At 42.4% G+C, this 21,782-nt stretch overlaps 2 protein-coding genes across 4 annotated transcripts; one reads left to right on the forward strand and one right to left on the reverse strand.

Moving 5' to 3' along the window:
• Window positions 1-275: 275 nt before the first annotated feature.
• On the reverse strand, window positions 276-8,177 carry rrp1 (ribosomal RNA processing 1). Of its 2 annotated transcripts, none has more exons than XM_043234053.1 (16): window positions 7,984-8,177; window positions 7,544-7,623; window positions 7,374-7,431; window positions 6,735-6,820; window positions 6,548-6,609; window positions 6,262-6,391; window positions 5,793-5,857; window positions 5,515-5,711; window positions 4,724-4,809; window positions 4,487-4,584; window positions 4,376-4,395; window positions 4,161-4,298; window positions 2,774-3,549; window positions 1,605-1,715; window positions 1,448-1,514; window positions 276-703 (listed from the first exon to the last, which is right to left on the reverse strand). In XM_043234053.1, exons 1-16 carry the CDS (start codon window positions 8,108-8,110, stop codon window positions 549-551), a joined length of 2,256 nt encoding a protein of 751 aa, XP_043089988.1. In that variant the 5' UTR covers window positions 8,111-8,177; the 3' UTR covers window positions 276-548. The 2 variants fall into 2 exon arrangements, with proteins under 2 accessions (XP_043089988.1, XP_043089989.1); XM_043234054.1 differs by having other exon boundaries at window positions 1,605-1,712; window positions 7,984-8,176.
• Window positions 8,178-14,596: 6,419 nt separating this feature from the next.
• Window positions 14,597-21,203, forward strand: LOC122340415 (high-affinity choline transporter 1). Of its 2 annotated transcripts, XM_043234034.1 has the most exons (9): window positions 14,597-14,725; window positions 14,957-15,194; window positions 16,333-16,446; window positions 16,594-16,749; window positions 16,821-16,969; window positions 17,574-17,717; window positions 17,890-18,043; window positions 18,621-18,838; window positions 19,480-21,203. In XM_043234034.1, the coding sequence occupies exons 2-9, from the start codon at window positions 15,011-15,013 to the stop codon at window positions 20,113-20,115; spliced, it is 1,755 nt and encodes a 584-aa protein (XP_043089969.1). In that variant the 5' UTR covers window positions 14,597-14,725; window positions 14,957-15,010; the 3' UTR covers window positions 20,116-21,203. The 2 variants fall into 2 exon arrangements, with proteins under 2 accessions (XP_043089969.1, XP_043089968.1); XM_043234033.1 differs by having other exon boundaries at window positions 14,645-15,194.
• The last annotated feature ends 579 nt before the right edge of the window (window positions 21,204-21,782 follow it).

Here is a 21,782-nt window from a genome sequence, read left to right on the forward strand (position 1 = left end):
GAGCGTTAAAATGTAAAAGATCACAAAAGGTCCCCAAAAACCTCTACCTTCGGCAACAAGACCCTGATTCCTTTTCTTGAATTCAGACATTATCTAGTGCTCTTTTCTAAGCTAATGACATTAATTAGGTGATGTTGATATACCTAAACATATAACATTTATTGCATAACACATGCACACATGTTCGAGAAGTGATCAAAAGCTCAAATGAAAGATGGTTTCTGAGAAACATTTTATATTGCACTGCTCTGCTACAAGAGACTCAATGCACTGAATAAGAAAACACAAAGTTTTATTCACTGACATGGGATGAGAGAAATGATCATTCATCCAGACCGGTCCAGTCACGTAACTCTTCTCTTCTGACAGTTTCTTCACTCGATGACCCTTGTAAAGGGTTTCCGAAATTCTCATATGATCCAAATATGTCTGTAAAATGTGAAAACTCTGAATATAAAACCTCTTTATGCATTAATTTCTTCCTGTCCATCGTTTTCAAAAGCCATCTGAACAAGCTGAATTTCACAAACACCATGTGAAACTTTATTTTAAAAGAAATCTGCCGCCTTGGCTCTCTTGGATACGGCAGGCGATGACGTGGGCGACTTCAACACCCCAGACTTGGGCGTCCTCTTGGGGTCAAAGGCCACACGGGCCTGTCTGGCTGGACTCAGCAGCGAGCTTCGGTCCATCTTTCTGAATTCTGATAGGAGAGAGCAGGAAAGCATATTAGTTTCTGGCACAAAACCTCTTAAAAGAGAAATGATCCAAGACCCCACTGTGAAATTATCTAGCTTATTTCATATGACAGCATATGAGGCCAGTAGCTGTATATTTTATTGTAGCGGCCTATAACGAATGTTGCAATAAAATATTAGATCAGTACATGGCGTGATTGATGAATCAGAAACTAAATATTGCCATTAGGGAAGTAAAAGTATAAATTAATGAAGCAGTGCTTAAAGAAGGCAGGTATGGAGTGTCAGAAATGCCAGTAAAGACTAATAAACAGAATTCCCAATGTCATACTCATTTTCTTATACTGCATTTCTGTCTAATATTTATGGTTTCTATAACCGTGGCATAACTATGATGGTATTGAGACTTGGATTAGTTCATGTAGGACACCACTGAAGGGTCGTGGACAGAATACGGAGTTTCTTTCAGATGTGTGTTGGTGATTCTCCTCAGTGTGTATTGGTGTATAACGGATGCTGGGTGAAGGAGTTTAGATCATGTATGTCCAGCGGTTGAGTGAGTCTCAGAATAACACCCTGGGATGCTCGATTTTTGCAAAAGGAGACCTGGAAGAAAAAGCTTGGAAGCACTGAAGCACATCCTGTTATCGGTATGTGTCGCCTAACACTCCTATGACTTTCACAATGCTAGGAGGAAGCTTTAAAAAATATAATTAGCAGCACATTTTCACAACACAACTTAAACATACCCATTGTTTTATTGTTCTTGAGGCCAAAAGTAACTTTCTTCATTTCAGATTTTGAAGCTGGTAAACCCTGAAGGAAAAAAAAAGAAAGAGAAAGTTACACACAGGTCTGTGTTAAAGAGAGTAGAACACCAGTGAGCTGGACAGGACAGCTTTCTACCCGTTTAGTGGACAAGCGTGTGCTGTGTCCTGCAGCTTTACAGAAGATGGGTGCGGGAGCTTTCTTCTGTCTGAGGACAAACCCTCTGACCGTCTTGTCTTTAGGTTCCTGCTGACAAAACGAAACAAAACACACAACAGCTCAGTGACTTCCTTCACAGTGCAGGCAAACATGGCCCAAAACCATCACATGTGACTCTGATGTGTTTTCGGGGGGTACGAAATCATTTCAAATGAAGGTATATCCAATTCAGTAATTTTATGATATGTTAAAATGCAATTTTTAAACGGCCCACACACACGAGAGAGATGGTGCAGTTATTTGAGTTTTAGGAGCCGGGGAAGTAAGCCAATGTACCCTAGTAAGGCTTTTAAAGACAAGATTCGTACATTAGGTGCACGTTTATGTGTTTTGTTTTTATGCTCAAACAAACCGATTCATTATGTTTGTGCTTGAACACAGTTCAGTATTAGAGAGTTTTATAACGGATGCTCACCGAAGAGGTGTGTTTGTGAAGATCGTGTTTATTCACCTGAGCATCAGACGCTCCGAACACAATAGCTTGAACTTTATAAAATCACCGTTCAATAATAGCGTTGAGTCTCCACACATTTTTGATTTATATATTCATGCGTTTAGTAATTCTGAATACATTCGTGTACATGCTCGCCGTGTTGATTCAGAAGCACGTGGGTCAAAGTGATCCCATATTTACTGAAAGGCAACTGGGCCAGTTTTGGATTAGATTTGAAAAGCATTTGTTTTGTTTTGGTTCTTTTCAGTGAAAATCTTTGTATCATTCTTTTGCACATACAGGTCATCTATGTATTTTCATGTCATTGTTTTAAATGTGGCTCAGATTTCATGTAATTGTACATTTGAGCCTTCTCAGATTGATGGTACTTTTTCAGGACGAAGGAGAAAAGGTTTGTAAAAGAGATCTATATATAATCTTTTTCACAACTTAGAAGTTTACACTGCCACAATTTACAAATAAGTCTAATTTACAACAGCTTCTAATTTCCAAGCTTCATCACAGTTTGGCTGTTACTGGCTGTTCTGATGTATTAGATGCTCTTCCCTATACTTGGATCTAACGGCAGGTATGTTTGCAGCCAATAAAGTGATACTGGACATCTTTTCTTTCTAAATAAACAAGGCAGTCTTACTTTGCTGATCTTGGCGGTCTTGGTCTGGTCTGCGTGACCGTTGATCGGGGAAGGCTTCTCTTCCTCCTTCACCCTCCTCTTCCTCTCTGGTCTGGTCTGGGCCACGGCTGACTTCTTGCTCTTCTTGGCCCTCAGGCGTCCAGCAGTCTGCTGTGGGGCTTCGCTGAGGACCGTCTCCTCCAGAAGAGCTGCTTCCTGGCTCTCTGGAGCGTCCGTCTGTTTGCTCTTCTTCACTGAGGTTGTAGAGTCGGACGTGTCCTGCGATTCTGTCCGCTCGTCTGAGGTGGCGTTTCTCAGCGTCTTCTGTGACGTCTTCGCGGCTGTCGATGCATCTAAAGAGACAGAAGTGACTTCAGATCCTGCTCCTTTTGCCTTTCTCTTCAGGTTTTTTCTTTTCTTCAGCTGTACAGGAGTCACAATCTCTGCTGATGTGATGCTGATCTCCATCTCTGAGCCGTCGTCTGCTGCCTCTGAGGAGTCTTCACAGGTCTTCCTCGAAGCCTTCCTCTTCCTCCGACGCTTCTTCAGCAGGTTAAGGGCAGGCTCGGAGCTTGACCTCTCAGACGCTGTGTGCTGGTTTTCGAGGTCACTCTCCAGCTTCTCTTCTGTCTTCTGGACCTCAGCGTCCTCCAGAGTGTCCTGCCCAGAGCTCTCCTCTGTCCGCTGACCCTCCACACTCTCTAAACCTCGGTTCTTTGTCTTTCTCTTCTTTTTCTTTGGTTTGGAGTCCTTTGATGTGTCTGTGTTGTCTGACGCAGCCTCCGACTCTGATGGACCTGTAGGAGATAAATGAACCGTTTTAAAACTGATCCATAAATGTCCCACATTGCACAACTTTCTAGAGTTTTATTTGAAGTGTTAATGTCCTTAATATTATTTTTGCAGTACAAACACCAAAAACCATCTCAATATGTTTTTACAGCTCTTCTCTCAGAAACGGGTAGATTTTGGCCTGTCTGATTAATATTCATGAGCCTCTCTTCTGATTGGCCTGAGTGACACACGAGCAGGCCAATCAAATGTAAGGACATCACGATTATTTCAGCGCTAAACAAAGGAAGACTGATGCAGCTCTCTCAAAACAACACAGATTTGTTTACGTAAGGAGCTTAAAATATCCAGAATTAACGCCATATAGCCTCAAATTAGAAATATGAGCGCATACCTGAAGTTACTGCCTGACAAACAGCTGTAGTAAAACACTATAAAACCACTCGAACTAAACAGAACAATCATCAAAAAAAAAAGAAGTTTTTTTTTAAAAAAGGTTCAGTAAAGTTTTGTCTTTTGCCGTTACGAGCCCGTCTAAAGTTTTATTGCATCTCAGAACTATGTTGTTTATGAAATAATGTCTGCATGTATGCAAAACAATACTGGTATCACAAACTTTTGCATTTCTTCAGGGGTTCTTCATCTTTCTTTTTATTCTTTTGTTTCCTTCTCTTTCTCTTCCTTTTGCCGTTATTATCCTCGTCCTCATCTTCATCAGCGGACACTTTCTCCACTTCATCCTGAGGAAACACACCTAGACAGGGGACAGAAAACAACTGTGAGGGACCCAGATATAACTTATCAAAAGATGTCTCAAGTAAGAGAGCTCACCTTCACTCAGATCTCGGAAGCTTTATCCCAGAAGAAGAGAAAAATTACACAAAATTAAATCCAGCAAACAAAACAAACTCTCTTTTTCAAAACAACCCAAAAAACCCTTACATTTTCACAAACTTGTAAATCTTGGATCTGTTGAAGCTCTGTATGTTCGAGTGACTGGCCACCTCAAAAAGACAGTCAGCTATTGCCCCATAATCGAACTGAACAAGACAGATAACATTACATATAAAAGCCTTACGATCACAGAGAAACAAGCAGAGTCTGCCATCTGCAGTTTAACATTTAAAACACAATCAAGCAGCCAAAAGAGAGTTGTGTATAACACACACACACACACACCTGAAGAACTGGTCCACATGTGTTGTCTTCATCGTCCATGCCGCCTGAGAGCAAACACTCATCTTCATCACAGTCCTCCTCATCATCTGAAACAAAACACTTCAAGTTACATACTGCTAATCAATCAGTTGAGATCTAACCTCAGACGATCTCACGTAAAAGTTGGCTTGACTAATGCTGTAGAGCAGCTATCCGCAAGATCCATTTTCCTCCAGAGTTTAGCTTTAACCCTAATCAAATACATCTGAGAATGTTAATCAGTGTCTTCAGGATCATTAGAAAATCACAGGTAGGGGAGTTTTATCAGGGTTGGAGCTAAACTCTGCAGTGCATTGGACCTCCAGGGTAAGATCTGAGGAACCCTGCTGTAGGGACTTCCTCTGAACCTCAGCTCCATCTAAACACTCTGCATCTCTTATACTCTGGTCGCCCAAAGTCATTTGTGAACTCTGCAAATAATTATTTTTAACATGAAAGCAAAATGTAGCTTTCATTTTCCTTGCCATCCTCTGTCTTGTGTTACAGTAGACTATATCCAAACACTATCAAGCACAAGACGCAAAAGACTTCTACAACAGTACTGTATCAGTGATACTGGCCTGCATTAGAAACACGTGTTTAAAGTGTTTCAGTGTAATTATACATTTAAAAACACGTACTTGAAGTAATATTAAGTACATGTACTTGACCACGTTATTCTGGTCTTTCCATGTCCATATTTATGACCTCTTGAAAACAAAATTTAAGACTTTCTTGTTTATTTGAGACGTTTAACACCCTGTGGAGTGTACCTTGAGTTTCCTGTGAGTTTTCAGAGAGGGATTGAGTCTTCGTGTCGTCTTCGAGGTCCTGCTCGTGGTCAGACTCGTCACCAGAGTCCACTTCTGCGCTCTGACGCATCTCTCTCTGCAGATCCGCGATGGCGAAAGGAACTTGATCAACGATGGTGTTGAAGACATTGCTGCCGATGGCCTTCAGCAGGACCCGACTGAAAGGACACACGTAAAACTAAAGTGTTACCGTATCTCTCAATCGAATGAAGTATTTATCTTGTGAACGAATGCCATACTCTTTGGTCTTGGCCATAGTCTTGAAGAAAGGCTCAATAAAGGTCTGGTTCTGCTCCGCTGTCAGCTGGAGGAGAAACACAGGATCAGCCTCACTCGTACACAAACATGAGAATAATAATAAAAACACTTAACATTCACCTGATCAACCTGTAAATCACAATACTGAGAAGCAGAAGACGTTTAGATGGTGTCTCAGAGCATCAACACTAAACACCCGTATCTTAACATCTGATGACTCAAACCAGACAGAGACCACACTCATTCAAGATGAACTGATCTCTCACCGAACTAAAGGATTTTATAGCTGATATTATTAAGAGAAAAACTGAGTGAGGGACGGTGTCCTGGGGGAAGAGTGAGGTGAGCAGTGCTGCGCGTCTCTAACAACGTGGACCACAGCAAGACTGATGTGAAGCAACGCATTAGAGCCAGAAACTCCTCAACATGATCCTCATCACAGCGTCTCACCTCAGCTGATCCCACGACGGCCAGTTCAGTCGTATACAGATCCAGAATGTGAAGAATCAACCCGGCCGGACACGCACTGGAGCTCTGCAGGAGCTGAGACGAGAAGATCTGGAGAAACTCAGTCACCAGACTGCAGCGTGCGCACAGAGAGAGAGAGTAAGACAGACGGACACAGAGCGTTCAGATTCATGGTAATATGATTTAGGGCTTGTCAATCACGTTCTTAAACTAAAACCTAAATCATCCATGATTTCAGCTTTTGTTCTGAAAACAATTCTGATTTTACCTGGTCTCCCATTTCTGTCTCTTCAGCATCGCAAACACTTCACGGAAAACGAAGCGGATGAGCTAACAGAGAAAAGACCAGCAGTACTGTGAGAGGGATGTGTCACAGCAGTGTGTGTGTGTGTGTGTGTGTGTGTGTGAGTGTGTGAGTGTGTGTGTGTGTGTGTGTGTGTCCGATCAGAGCTGACCTGGTAGAACTTGTCCAGTCGCAGTCTGTCGATGCCGTTCCACTCTCTCTTCATGGTCTGAAGAAACGTCTTAAAATACAGCATCTCTATGGTTCACATTAAAAAAAAAAAGCAGCCAAGCACAGAAACAGACCGATGAGAAGACTGTGTGGATCCGGGTGATGCTCAATTTACTTGAAAGACATCTGCTTGTAGTAACTTGTAGGTATTTTATAATATTCTTATATTACCATATACACCCAAATGAAGTGCTGACATAAAATGATAAATGTTTGGCCTCTGTCTGCACTGTTTCAGACCTCAAACACAAAAAGTACCTTTTTTACACATTGTTTCTAAAGTAACGAATAATAATTTATAACTTACTGCAGCAACCAGGCTCTCTAATCTGTCTTAAAATACCTTTCATAATAAAAGTTATGATCAGTCTTGAGAAAAAATAAGAAGATGACAAACTTGAGAGTAGTATAAACGGTTTATTCAACCGGCAACAGTTAATTTATGCTTGTTTATTAATAGTAATTCACACCATAATGACATACTTTAAGAAGAAAACCAACATTCACTAAACTAGCAACTTCAGATGAAACTGAAAGTATCTGTATGAGATGTCTGGTAATGAACACATGAATAACTTACGGCTGTCAGGGGTCTGGAAACTCTGGAGGAGTCTGGAGATCTTTGTGGACAGTTCCTCCTACAACCCCAAACACAAAGAGCAGTTACTGACAGCTCGTTCAGAGTGTGTGTGTGTGTGTGTGTGTGTGTGTGTGTGTGTGTGTGTGTGTGTGTGTGAGAGAGAGCATCACCTGCAGCAGAGGCTTGTCCTGCATCCACAAGCAGTAGAACAGACCCTTCCAGATCTTCAGCAGCTCTTCCTCTTTGAATCCTAAAACACACCACAATCTTTCAGCTCAAGCACTCAAGCACTGTTTTATCTGAACGGACCCCTCAGAGTTTCCTCAGGAGCTCTACACACGTCAGATCTGAGCTGAGTTTATATCTCGAGTCTGATTGGTCTGACAACATGACACAGGATTAGAAGAAGATCACCCTCCAGGCGGTTGTTGAAGGAGCTCAAACTCAAGCTTATAAATCATGATTGTCATTCCTTCAGCCTGGTGTCATACACAGCTATCAGACCTAGACGACTGACTTCAGAATATTAATCGTAGTGTAGCGCGTACTGTTCGTTTTAAATCCTAACACAGATAACGTTTCTGTAGCACCGTAACGAGCGGTTCTTTACCCTCGTCTCTCTCCGAGCGCGCGCTGATGTATTTCCTCAGCTTCACCAGGGCTTTGCTTCTCATGGGCTTCTCGTTGGACGCGAGTTTCTGCGCGAACACGATTTCTGCCGCTTGTGTCGCTGCCATCGCTGCGGATCTTCACGTGCTGCTCGTCCTCTCACGCGTCGACGCCGGCGCGCGCTGATGACGACACGCACGAGCTCGCCGTCTTCTTCTTCTTCTTCTTTTTCCTTTTCGACTCAGCGCGTTTTGCTGCCCTCCTCGGGGTGGGCTTGCGACACAAACCGAAGCACACAGGGTCGCGTTTCGACTTCGTGCTCATCCGAATTACAACCTAACGGAAAAAAGCCTTTAGTCACAATCATTTTATTCATCAGTCATCATTTTAATTCTTAGTCTGTATGGGCGGTCACAATTTAACTTGTTCATTTGCCCAAAACTGAGATAATGAACACATTTTTACTCAGCACCATAGGCTCTGGAAACTCCAAAATGGCTGATAGCTTCTAGGAGCTCTTAGAATGGCCACTAGGTGTCGACATTTAACAACAAACTATAAGATAAGACCACGATAATACTAGAAGTCGATGGTGACCCAAAACTGCCTGGTTACAAACTTTCTTCACAATATCTTCCTTTGTGTTCGGCGAAAAAAAAAATCACACACCTACTCGAATGTGAGTAAATGATGACAGAAGTTTCATTTTTGGGTGAAATTTTCCTTTAGGTATCTTAATCTTGAAATGAGGGAAACTTTGGGCTCGAGGCTCAAGATTTTCACCAAGACGGTGAAAGATCTGGTCAGTTAACAGCAAACTCTATTCAAGGTTCCTTCACTCAATTTCAGTATATCAGTATATCGGCTTGAGAGAGCTTTAGCTTAAAACAGGTGTCTTTTTTGTGCCCCCTTGGGAGCTGGTGCCCTACGTAGACTGCATACAGCGGTACAGTCCGGGCATGAATGTGCATACATAGACCGGTTACTTCTTTGTCGTTGTTATTTCCAACTTTTAAACTGAGCAAAGTGCAATAATATTAGCTAATTTAATTCATCTGTCCTTCTCTTTTTGTCAAAATTCTGTAAGAAATGAAACGTTGTCATCCGAGCGCTCCAAACTGTGGTTTGAAAAGAAAAACCAAAGAAAACTTAGAGAGGCAAGTGCTCGATGTAGAACTGCACAGACCACTAATAAACACCAGGCTTGTGAGTGTGTTTAGAGACATACAGACAGCACTATTTAGGGCTTCATTTAGTTTGTGTTTTAATCATTTCTGAGCTACAGCATGTGTACAGAACCACTAACATGAGAGCGCTGCTTTAGGTGTGGAGAGCGAGTGTTTGGGTTCTTCTGTGTTGCAGCTTCAGACACGATGAAAGGCATTATTCCCAAGAACAAAACCAACGGAGTGAAAGACTTCTATTACATAATCCGCTCTGACCTCGGTTGCTATATGAAGTCGGGGTAATTTCAACAAAGGTTCAGACATAACTGTTTTCAGTCTGCACCCTTCCTGCCAAAATGGAGAGCACTACGTTGGTCCTCAGGATGGCTACTTCTACGTCATCAAGGGCAGGGTCAGCGATGTTGACAGACGACGCTGCTGTAGTTCACAGCCTTCATCCTAACTTCCAAGGTGGAGACCACTACCTCTCAGCCCTGGGCGATTTTTACATCATCTTCCAAAGTAAGGGCACTTACCGAAGAACATCAAACATGACTCAAGACTCGGACGCTGTAGAACACGACCTGCATCCCAGCTGCAGGGATGGTCTGGATTACTGGGGCCTGCCAAACCACTTCTACCTCCTCAAACCCGTCTCGGAGTGGGGGCTTGAGTACTACAAAGGTACAGACTTCAGCAAAGACGAGTGCGTCGACGTCTATTCTGTTCATCCCGATGTTATTAACTCTTCCTGACGGCCTGTCAGTAACTAAAGGCCCAGCGTTTGGCATGTGGGAGAATATTAAAACAATAACTAATGACAGCAATACACCAGTGACATGGCAAAAGAGAGTTGATAAAAAGGTTGGGAGAAAATGTCTCAGATCGCACGCAACTGGAAGATAGCCACGACGACCTCGACTGAATCTGGAGCCCTTTCAGGGTTAACAGTGAAGGGGCAGTTCTCTTTTTCTGCTGAATATGGAGGTTCATGTGTCAGCACGGAAAACGAAAGCCGGAACGATCTGACGGAAGTGACGAGCAACTCCTTTGAGCTGAAGCCAAATGCGAGTTTCTATCTGTGGCAGTACAGACTGGGTCTTGGAAGATGGATGATGAACCTCTGCCTCCAGCTGAAATCCCACTGAAACCTGCTCAAACTCATTTGGACTCTTAACTGAAACATGCAGTTTTCATCACCACAGTTTTTACGGTAACACTTTATAATAACTTTTATTAATAAATCATTATTCAAGATTATATCATTCTAAACAGATCATAAGCTAACAAAGCCAGAAACATGAGACCATGTGCTTGTTAATATTTACTAATACACCTAATAAACATGACCTAATGACTAACACATCACTATTTCGTCTAAATTCAAATGCATACACACTTTCGCTTCAAAAGGTCATGCACTTTTAAAAAATCCAAGTGTGATTCTGACGGATGATATTCAGCGATTTAAAGCTTTTATCCGTATGATACAGGAAAGGTTGGGGACAGGGTTAGTGGGATGTCTTAAATGATCACACTTGATTTTCTCGGTTCAGTTCTCGCTATTAACAAACTGTTAACTAAAACTTTCTCTTTAGTTAACAGTGAAACAAGGGACTAGATGATGCTATTCTAAAGTGAAGGACGTGGTACTGTCCAAAACCTTACGTACATCTCAAAAGAGTTCTGCTGATCTTCACTTCAAATACTGATCCGAGGAATAAGTAGTTTCAGCTGGTGCTATTACATACTAAATCGGTAATCAGAATTTCTTGTTAGGTAGTTCCTTGTTCATTAGTGACGGGACCGTATTCTAAAGTGTTACCGTAAACGTTATCGAAAACCAGATTAATAGAGGTCAAAAAGATTGTTTTGAACAGCACGTGTATGTTGTGTGCGCAACATTGCAGTACTTGTGAAGATACTCTATTTACAGAGCTTCAAAATAAGTTGAAATTAGTCATATATAGCATAATGTAGACCCATAAAAACTGCATGCTCTGTTCAATACTCTAATGACGTCTGCTGCTCTAACGAAATGTATATTTAAGAGCATTTCAGGCCAGAATCTTATTGTTTTAAACTCAAGTCTAAAGTGTTTTTATAAAGACATAGCTGGAGCCTTGATATTTGTTTTGTGAAGACATGAGACATCCTCTCATCCCCAGGAGTTCATGAACTACTGAGAATTCAGAGAAAGTCAGAAATGTGTGTACCTGCTTTGAGAAATGCTTGGAGACCTATGTCCCAGACTATTTGCCTGTTATTCACAGTACTTTAGACCATGATAGAAATGCAGACAGCAGCAGGTCTGGGGAAAGAAAAGTTCTGGGACAAATTGTTCCAGGTAGTTTCAGTGGAAAACCAGCCATAGCCCACTTTGGCTGCCGTCTGATGAGCCTGTGAAAACATGTATATCAGTTTTCTTTCTGGTCCACTGGATGCCTGTAGAGCAGAGACTGGTAGTCTGTCTCCAACAGTACAACTATCAGATACAGACGTGGACAAAATTGTTGGTACCCTTTGGTCAATGAAAGAAAAACTCACAATGGTCACAGAAATAACTTTAATCTGACAAAAGTAATAATAAATAAAATTCTATAAATGTTAACCAATGAAAGTCAGACATTGTTTTTCAACCATGCTTCAACAGAAATATTAAAAAAAAATAAACTCATGAAACAGGCATGGACAAAAATGATGGTACCCCTAACTTAATATTTTGTTGCGCAACCTTTTGAGGCAATCACTGCAATCAAACGCTTCCTGTAACTGTCAATGAGACTTCTGCACCTCTCAGCAGGTATTTTGGCCCACTCCTCATGAGCAAACTGCTCCAGTTGTGTCCGGTTTGAAGGGTGCCTTTTCCAGACTGCATGTTTCAGCTCCTTCCAAAGATGCTCAATAGGATTGAGGTCAGGGCTCATAGAAGGCCACTTTACAATAGTCCAATTTTTCCTCTTAGCCATTCTTGGGTGTTTTTAGCGGTGTGTTTTGGGTCATTGTCCTGTTGCAAGACCCATGACCTGCGACTGAGACCAAGCTTTCTGACACTGGCTAGTACATTTCTCTCTAGAATTCCTTGATAGTCTTGAGATTTCATTGTACCCTGCACAGATTCAAGACACCCTGTGCCAGACGCAGCAAAGCAGCCCCAGAACATAACAGAGCCTCCTCCATGTTTCACAGTAGGGACAGTGTTCTTTTCTTGATATGCTTCATTTTTTCGTCTGTGAACATACAGCTGATGTGCCTTGGCAAAAACTTCGATTTTTGTCTCATCTGTCCACAGGACATTCTCCCAGAAGCTTTGTGGCTTGTCAACATGTAGTTTGGCATATTCCAGTCTTGCTTTTTATGATTCGTTTTCAACAATGGTGTCCTCCTTGGTCGTCTCCCATGTAGTCCACTTTGGCTCAAACAACGACGGATGGTGCGATCTGACACTGATGTTCCTTGAGCATGAAGTTCACCTTGAATCTCTTTAGAAGTCTTTCTAGGCTCTTTTGTTACCATTCGGATTATCCGTCTCTTAGATTTGTCATCAATTTTCCTCCTGCGCCACGTCCAGGAGGTTGGCTACAGTCCCATGGATCTTAAACTTCTGAATAATATGTGCAACTGTAGTCACAGGAACATCTAGTTGCTTGGAGATGGTCTTATAGCCTTTACCTTTAACATGCTTGTCTATAATTTTCTTTCTGATCTCTTGAGACAACTCTTTCCTTTGCTTCCTCTGGTCCATGTCGTGTGTGGTACACACCATATCACCAAACAACACAGTGATTACCTGGAGCCATATATATAGGCCCAATGGCTGATTACAAGGTTGTAGACACCTGTGATGCTAATTAGTGGACACACCTTGAATTAACATGTCCCTTTGGTCACATTATTTTCAGTGTTTTCTAGGGGTACCATCATTTTTGTCCATGCCTGTTTCGTGAGTTTATTTTTTTAAATAATTCTGTTGAAGCATGGTTGAAAAACAATGTCTGACTTTCATTGGTTAACATTTATAGAATTTTTATTTATTATTACTTTTGTCAGATAACAGTTATTTCTGTGACCATTGTGACTTTTTCTTTCATTGACCAAAGGGTACCAACAATTTTGTCCACGTCTGTATTTGAGGAACTCATCCTGATCTTCTGCAATCTTCTGATCTTCGTCCAGTTTCACAGGAGGAGAGGACTAGCTGACACATACATGAATCTCACAGTTTTAACACAGTCCCCAGCCTGACACTTAGTTGATGATCTGACAAAGAAAATGAAGGACTGTAAAACATCTCACTTCGACAATGGACGCGGAGAACATAGTCCACTCAAACTCAATGTCTTCAACGTTCTTGGGGATCCAATCAAAGTTCTGCTGGAGGAGGGAGGTCTTCATAAAAAATAATGCTATTTAAATTTGTAAAGTTCACATGCATTTGATGAGAAGCTTCTTATCAAAGAAAAATTCAATCTAACCGATTTTAAGGCTATTTTGTATATTCTCATCACTGGTCTGATATAGGGTTATAGCAAAAGAAGTAAAATTAGGCCACAGATTGGCCCGATTTCATTGGGTGGCCAAAAAGAGCTAAAACACGTCTATATGTACACCATGTTGTGAAATGACACAAATGTATTATTTACACTGTGAACATGATGGGAAGTCAGCCAAATAAAAAACTACAATGGATCAGTTTTGACTATCAGTGGGCTACAGATAGCCTCTCTGACCATGAGCTAAACTGAGGCTACACAAAGAACATGCCAAAGAATCAAAATCATACACCTCGTAAACGCTGTTGACTTCGCTTACATGATGGAATATCATACATCTGACAAGTTATTTGGCCAAAAAATAACAAGTAATCAATCTCATGATCACTTGAGCTGGAAGTGGGTTACACATAGCTAATATACATACGATACTTTGGTCAAGAAAGATCATTTCACACTCCTTTATTAAAGAAATACGTCTTAAGAAGCAGTGTAGGTGTGTGCGATATTGCTCCTTTAATAGTTGTTGCCTAATAGAATGCAGTTTGCTCATATAATTCATAAAAGAAATCTCTACATGGGCATTTGTTTTTATAATATACTGTATAATATATGAATTTCAGCACATGAGTGTGCTCATAAATAATGTTTTGTTAAATTGATTTTATACAAGAAGTTATATTTTATTTCTAACTACACTTTAGATACCATTCTTCCCCATTTCGAGAGTGAAAACAGTTCCAACCAGAGACAGAGCGAGAGATATCTAACAAGAACTGTATTGCTCTTTGAAACTTTATTACATATATCATTTTACAAAAAAAACTAATAAAAAGGATTGTCGTGAAGTATACGAAACACCTTAATAACACCAAAAAGCACGTCATTATTTGTGTATAAAATGTGTGTGTGTGTGTGTGTGTGTGTGTGTGTGTGTGTGTGTGTGTGTGTGTGTGTGTGTGTGTGTGTGTGAGAGAGAGAGAGAGAGAGAGAGAGAGAGAGAGAGCGCGCGCTCTTGGTCTCCGGTGATGCGCGCGGCTCTCCGCCTTCAGTCTCGTTCAGGACACACTGACTGTCTGCTGAGGTACATCACCATATCTTCGTTTTACTGATTTTTTTTTTTTTACAATGTACTAGGAGTCCCAATTATAATGTACTTGTTGCTTAGTCGTAGCATTGTTTATTTTGAAAGTAAAACTAAACTGAAAGTTGCATTTAAATGGAAATGTTCTCATTAAGTACTAAAAAAATCATAAATAACGTAACAGTAATAGTCTGTGTATAATGTTCAGCATGTCTCCTTGGTCTCCGTCAGCATGTGAACGCGTAATTACTAGATCATTGTAAGAGCCGGACAGGTCGGTGTAAGATGGCCATTCACGTGGACGGACTGCTGGCCATCGTCTTCTTCTACCTGCTGATCCTGATGGTGGGCATCTGGGCGGCGTGGAAGAACAAGAGCTCGGGGGTCTCCGAGGGAGCTGACCGCGGAGAGATCATCATGGTCGGCGGGAGAGACATCGGGCTGTTCGTGGGAGGATTCACCATGACCGGTGAGCTCCAGTCTGTGTCTGCGCACAGGCAGAAAGTATTAGCAACTTTACCTTTGTGTCTTTACGATATGCACGAGGACTGAAAAAGACGTTTCCTGAATGAATGACTTGTTTAGAAGCGAGTAAAATCTTTACGTTTAAAGCTTTGTTTTAATCTTGTTTTCATATAGAAAGACGGGAATTTTTCTTTTCGTTCCTTTGTCATGAATCCAGTATATATCAATCAATCAATCAATCGTTTTTATTTATATAGCGCTTTTAACAACACAGGTTGCATCAAAGCAATGTACAGTATATACCAGTGAATCACTTTCCAGTGTATTGTCACACACACACACACACACACACACACACACACACACACACACACACACACACACACACACACACACACACACACACACACACACACACACACACACACACACACACACACACACACACACACACACACACACACACACACACACACACACACACACACACACACACACACACACACACACACACACACACACACACACACACACACACACACACACAGACACACACACACACAGACACACACACACACACACACACACACACATTCAGACACACACACACACACACACACACACACACACACACACACACACACACACACACACACACACACACACACACACACACACACACACACACACACACACACACACACACACACACACACACACACACACACACACACACACACACACACACACACACACACACACACACACACACACACACACACACACACACACACACACACACACACACACACACACACACACACACACACACACACACACACACACACACACACACACACACACACACACACACACTCACACACACTCACACACACACACTCACACACACACACACACACACACACACAGACACACACACACACACACACACACACACACACACACACACACACACACACACACACACACACACACACACACACACACACACACACACACACACACACACACACACACACACACACACACACACACACACACACACACACACACACACACACACACACACACACACACACACACACACACACACACACAGTGATCTGTCTCTCCGGTCACAGCCACGTGGGTCGGAGGAGGATACATCAACGGCACGGCGGAGTCGGTGTATCTGCCCGGATCCGGCCTGGCCTGGGCTCAGGCGCCGTTCGGTTACGCTCTCAGTTTAGTAGTCGGTGAGGTGATTTACACGGATCAGTTCAGCATTACTCATAGATTTGAAAGAGTGTATTACCCTAACCCCACTACATGCAAAATAAACAAATGAAATCCAGTGCCTGATGTTTTGAGAGCCCATTTTGAAGTGTGCTCTCTCGGAGCAGGTGGCTTGTTCTTTGCGAAGCCCATGCGGTCTCGGGGATACGTGACCATGCTGGACCCGTTCCAGCATCTTTATGGCAAGAGAATGGGAGGCCTGCTCTTCATACCTGCTTTACTGGGAGAGATCTTCTGGTCAGCCGCTATTTTGTCAGCCTTGGGTACGGAAATACACTCCATAACACACCTAGAGCTTCACAGATCCGTCAGAGTAAAAGTGTCCTCTGCACAGGAGCAACTCTGAGCGTGATTGTGGACATCAACATCAGCATGTCGGTGGTGATCTCTGCCTTGATCGCCATCTTCTACACGCTGGTCGGGGGACTGTACTCGGTGGCGTACACAGACGTCGTCCAGCTCTTCTGCATTTTCATCGGTTTGGTGAGTCTTCTTACAAACACAGAATTTTGACTTTTGCCACCTAAACCTTCTTAGTCTTTATGATTAATATTTTCCCACATTGACATCCTGGGGTAAAGATTCTGAATGAGGGGAATGTGTTTTGAGCGGCTCATTAGGAACAGATGACAAAAAAGCCTGGGTCATTTTTTACTAATTGTTCTGGGTTGACTCTAGTAATGAGCTGATGAGTTGAATCAGGTGTGTTAAATGAGAAAGACATATAAAATATGAGGGGGTTGGGGGTCTCCAGGACAGGTTTGAGGACCAGGTTTTTGTCTACTGTCAGTGACTGTAAGAGAGCAGCAAAAATGATCAGAAATGACTTGGTTTGGTCAGTGATGAATGTGCATTTAGTGTCCAATCTCTTTTATATTTAGAAAAGAATGAAACAGAAGAGTTTGTTGGAGTATCACGTCTTTTGGTTCATAATTCAATGGCACGCAACTGCTAGCTAATATCTAAAATCAAATATCTAAAATGTTTGGTAATTTCCACTGTTAATCTTGACCTAGCTGACAGTGAGATTACAGCAGCTTGAAATCATTGTCAGAACGTGTCCATCGGTGTGATTGTCTATATTTAGTGGATAAGCGTGCCGTTCGCCCTGTCCAACCCGGCTGTGTCGGACATCGGCGTGACCGCGGTGAAGAGCGTGTTCCAGGCTCCGTGGCTGGGTCAGATCGATCCATCGGACGGCTGGATGTGGGCCGATAACTTCTGTCTGCTTGTGAGTCGTGAGCAGAAACACACATACAGCATTTTTTCATTACTTGTGCTGGGAATGAATTCAGGTTCTTTTAACTATCTCTCCAGAGGATCTGTCTGTACTGTACTCATATGATGGGTCAGGTGCATGGCCAGTGATTCTGAGGTTCCTGTGTGTGTGTGTGTGTGTGCAGATGCTGGGTGGGATCCCGTGGCAGGTGTACTTCCAGCGGGTTCTCTCGGCTTCCTCGGCCAGTTACGCTCAGGTCCTGTCCTTCCTGGCTGCCTTCGGCTGTCTGGTCATGGCCGTGCCGTCTGTCCTGATCGGCGCTATAGGAGCCTCCACAGGTAACACAGCAGAGAGAGAGATCTGAGACAGATGACTGCTGCGGTGCGTTTAGCTAAACCTGACCGTATCTACAGGGGCTTCATTAGAGCTGTTTGGATCAGAGCCTCAGCTCATCAGCAGATGTTTACTGTGTAGCGCTGATGAATAAACACACACACAGTCAAACCTAACTTTATTCACACATCACATATCGGCGCACTAGTTCATTTATGTAGGAGAGGATAGCAAAATAAAGTAAACTGTGACTTACAGTGTTATACCCAAAAATGATTCATACAACCAGTAAAACTGAAAAAAAGGTGGGAGCAAAAACTACTTAGATGCTTTGACCTAACATGAACTTTATACTCCACAGACTGAACAAAGTGAAGCATTGCTTGCAAATCTCCTCTTTGGCTGAGATAAACTGGTATCTAAACGTGTTCTTAAATTTAAGAGTTCATTACATACACTTCTATCAAAGTTATCTGATATTATCAAGATGAGTTTGTTCTGACACAATTTAAACTACAGTGTAAACTACAAATGTATGCTGAGTTAAATCAAGCACACTATTTGACCCCATCTGTTGTTGAGACTGGAATCAGACGTCGTACGGGCCACTTCCTCCAGTGGAGAAGGACGAGTCGGACATGATCCTGCCCATCGTCCTGCAGCACCTCTGTCCTCCGTTCGTCTCTTTCTTCGGTCTGGGGGCGGTGTCGGCCGCTGTGATGTCCTCCGCCGACTCCTCCATCCTCTCCGCCAGCTCCATGTTCGCACGAAACATTTACCAGAATGCCTTTCGCCAGTCGGTCAGTTCTTTATACTAAGCCTATGTCTTTGTTACAACTGTGGGAGCGTTTGATGTTTGAGTCGCTGCAGTATGCAGGAGTGTGTTTATGTGGAAAAGAGTAGTGTGTAGATGAGTGTGTGAGGATCCCACTGTAATGCTATGTAGACACTTGTGAGCAACCTCGATTTCAAGAGTAAAAGAAGAAAAATATACAATTTTAGTAATTTCATGTAAACAACCTTATGTCAGGCATTAACAGACAACTAAACATTCAAATAAAACCCTTTGACATCTGGGGCATATTACAGAAAGATCCTTACTTTACAATCTTATCTGTTGGAAAACAATGATCATCTCAGTTAGGACCATATTCAGGACAAAATCTATTACAGCATTTCTATTAAACCTCCTTACTTGACAAAAAAGTCTTATCTTTAGGACAAACCCACAGCCTTCCTAACTTCAAAATCCAACAGGAAAAACACTTACAATTGCACTGTCAAACAATGGTATTGTATTATGTAGATGACATCTGGGCTACTCTCTCGGGGGTAGAATTGGAGGTTCAGAGAGGGTCTGACGAGTTTGGAAGAACGTGAGTGCGAGTAATTAATGTGTCATATTTGGGGTGGATTAACTCTGTAAAGTGTGGCTCTGCAGGCGTCAGACGGTGAGATCGTGTGGGTGATGAGGATCACCATCTTCGTGTTTGGAGCACTAGCGACCGCCATGGCCCTCCTGACAGGCTCCGTTTACGGCCTGTGGTACCTGAGCTCAGACCTGGTGTACGTCATCATCTTCCCTCAGCTCCTCTGTGTGCTGTTCGTCAAGGGCACTAACACCTACGGCTCGGTGGCCGGTTACGTCTTCGGGCTGCTGCTGCGGGTCGGCGGGGGTGAGCCCTACCTCAGACTCCCTCCGTTCATCTACTACCCCGGCTGGCAGACACGGCAGAGGGAGCAGCGCCTCACACCAGAGCTGGAGAACTTCGTGGAGCAGAGGTTCCCCTACAAGACGGTCTCCATGCTGGCCTCGCTCATGAGCAACGCTGCCTTCTCGTACGCCGCCAAGTATCTGTTTGAGAGCGGCACGCTCTCGCCCAAGTATGACTTCCTGGATGCAGTGGTTTCCAGACACAGCAAAGAAACGATGGACAAGACCACGCTCGTCACTCATGACAATATCATCCTGTCAGAGCTGGCTGCTGTTCGGCCGCGGCACGGAGGCTCTGTGGCGGGAACCTTTGTGAACGACGAGGCCGAGGGGAGCCCAGACTCCGGCACCGAGCTCCAGTAGAGACGGGAATAATCATCACTGAAGAACAAACCCACAAGCTGTGCAATACTAGCAGAGCGGAAACAAGTCATACACTTACCATTGACTTGACGTGATTGATGGTATGTATGAAACGAGCTTGTGTTTATTCCTTTTTTCTGCTTAGAATATAACTGTAATAGAGCAATACGTTTTTAATCCATATGTTCTTTTAAGGAGCTTTTTAACCCAGAAACAAACATGATGTCTTTATTTACACACCCTCAAGCCTGGTACTCGAAAGTGCCAATGATGGTCCTCCTTAATATTAGCATTAGCATTACATTCATTACCTGCTCCTTCACGTTTAAAGGATGAGTTCACTTCCAGAAAAAAACATTTACTGATAATTTACTCTTCCCTAGTCATCCATGATGTTCACGTCTTTCTTTCTTCGGTCGCAAAGAAGTTTTGGGAGAAAAGTTTGGGGGAAAAGTTTTGGATTTCAATGAGAGATCAGACCCTGGATAAGACTAGATAAGACCCCCACTCCTTGGTTGGGATCATGTAGATAACTTTTAACCCATCAGCCTCCATGAAAGGCCATGGAGAAAAATCCTGGAATGTTTCCTCAAAAACCTTCATTTCTTTTAGGCTGGAGAAATCAAAACATGAATTATCAGGAAACTTCTGGACGTGAACTAATCCGTTAAGCAAGTGTACTGTGTGTTGTATGGTGTTATGCAAGTTGATGTAGACACCTGATATAAAGTGGTTTATCTGTGTCTTCTGAAGACGCACGATAGCTTTGCTTGTGATTTTAAGCCTCTAGTCACTTTCTAATGCCATTAATATTCAAGCAAGATCCTGCTACTACTTGTATAATTTTCTTGGCTTTCCGGAGCTTAACAATGTCTGTCCCTGCTTGCTTTTATTGCATAAAAAGAGCAATGGAATAATGTTAACATCCTGTTTGATGTAAGAAAGAAAGCCAAAGCTGCTGGACGTACGCTACTTGAGGGTGAGTAAATACTGACAGGGTTGTCAAATATTTCAAGCCCTATAGATATATTGCTTTATTTATTTATTTTAAGGAGACTTTAGATTTAAATTCTAGTTTAAGCTAAATTTTTACAGAATGTCTGACCTGATCAGGAAATAGATTTAAATAGATGATAGATGAAATCAACAGCATATTCTAACAGAAACTCTGTGAAGAATGTATAGAATGAAAATGTGTTATAAGATTTTTAATTGGTGGAGACAAAAATTGTGTAATGCACACATAGCCATGTATTGTGGCACTTCTATTTTGTCGGCACAAAAACGTAAAGCTTTCCTTGATGTTTGCAGTGCAAAATTTGACCAGAGAGGTAAAAATGATGGTTACTTTTTCATTTGACAGAAGTTTGTTGTTGCAATGAATTATATTCTGTACGCTGTCTCTGTAGTGAAGCAGCGAGAAGTACTTCAAAAACAGCAACGTTGCCACCTTATTGCTAAGAAATACGTCACATGTAAAATCTCTTTAGTAGCAAAGCTCCTTCATTGACACTTTGTTGATGGTATGCATATATCCTACATTAATGAAGGAGTTGATTAATGGGCAGTAAGTAGATGAGAGCAGCTGACAGGACTTTCTCTGAGAATATTAGCGAGCGGTGCATTGGCCGTGTCTTATTACACTGAACTAGATAAACTCTAGACAC

Source organism: Puntigrus tetrazona, unplaced genomic scaffold, assembly GCF_018831695.1.
Source record: "Puntigrus tetrazona isolate hp1 unplaced genomic scaffold, ASM1883169v1 S000001055, whole genome shotgun sequence".
Lineage (NCBI taxonomy): Eukaryota > Metazoa > Chordata > Actinopteri > Cypriniformes > Cyprinidae > Puntigrus > Puntigrus tetrazona.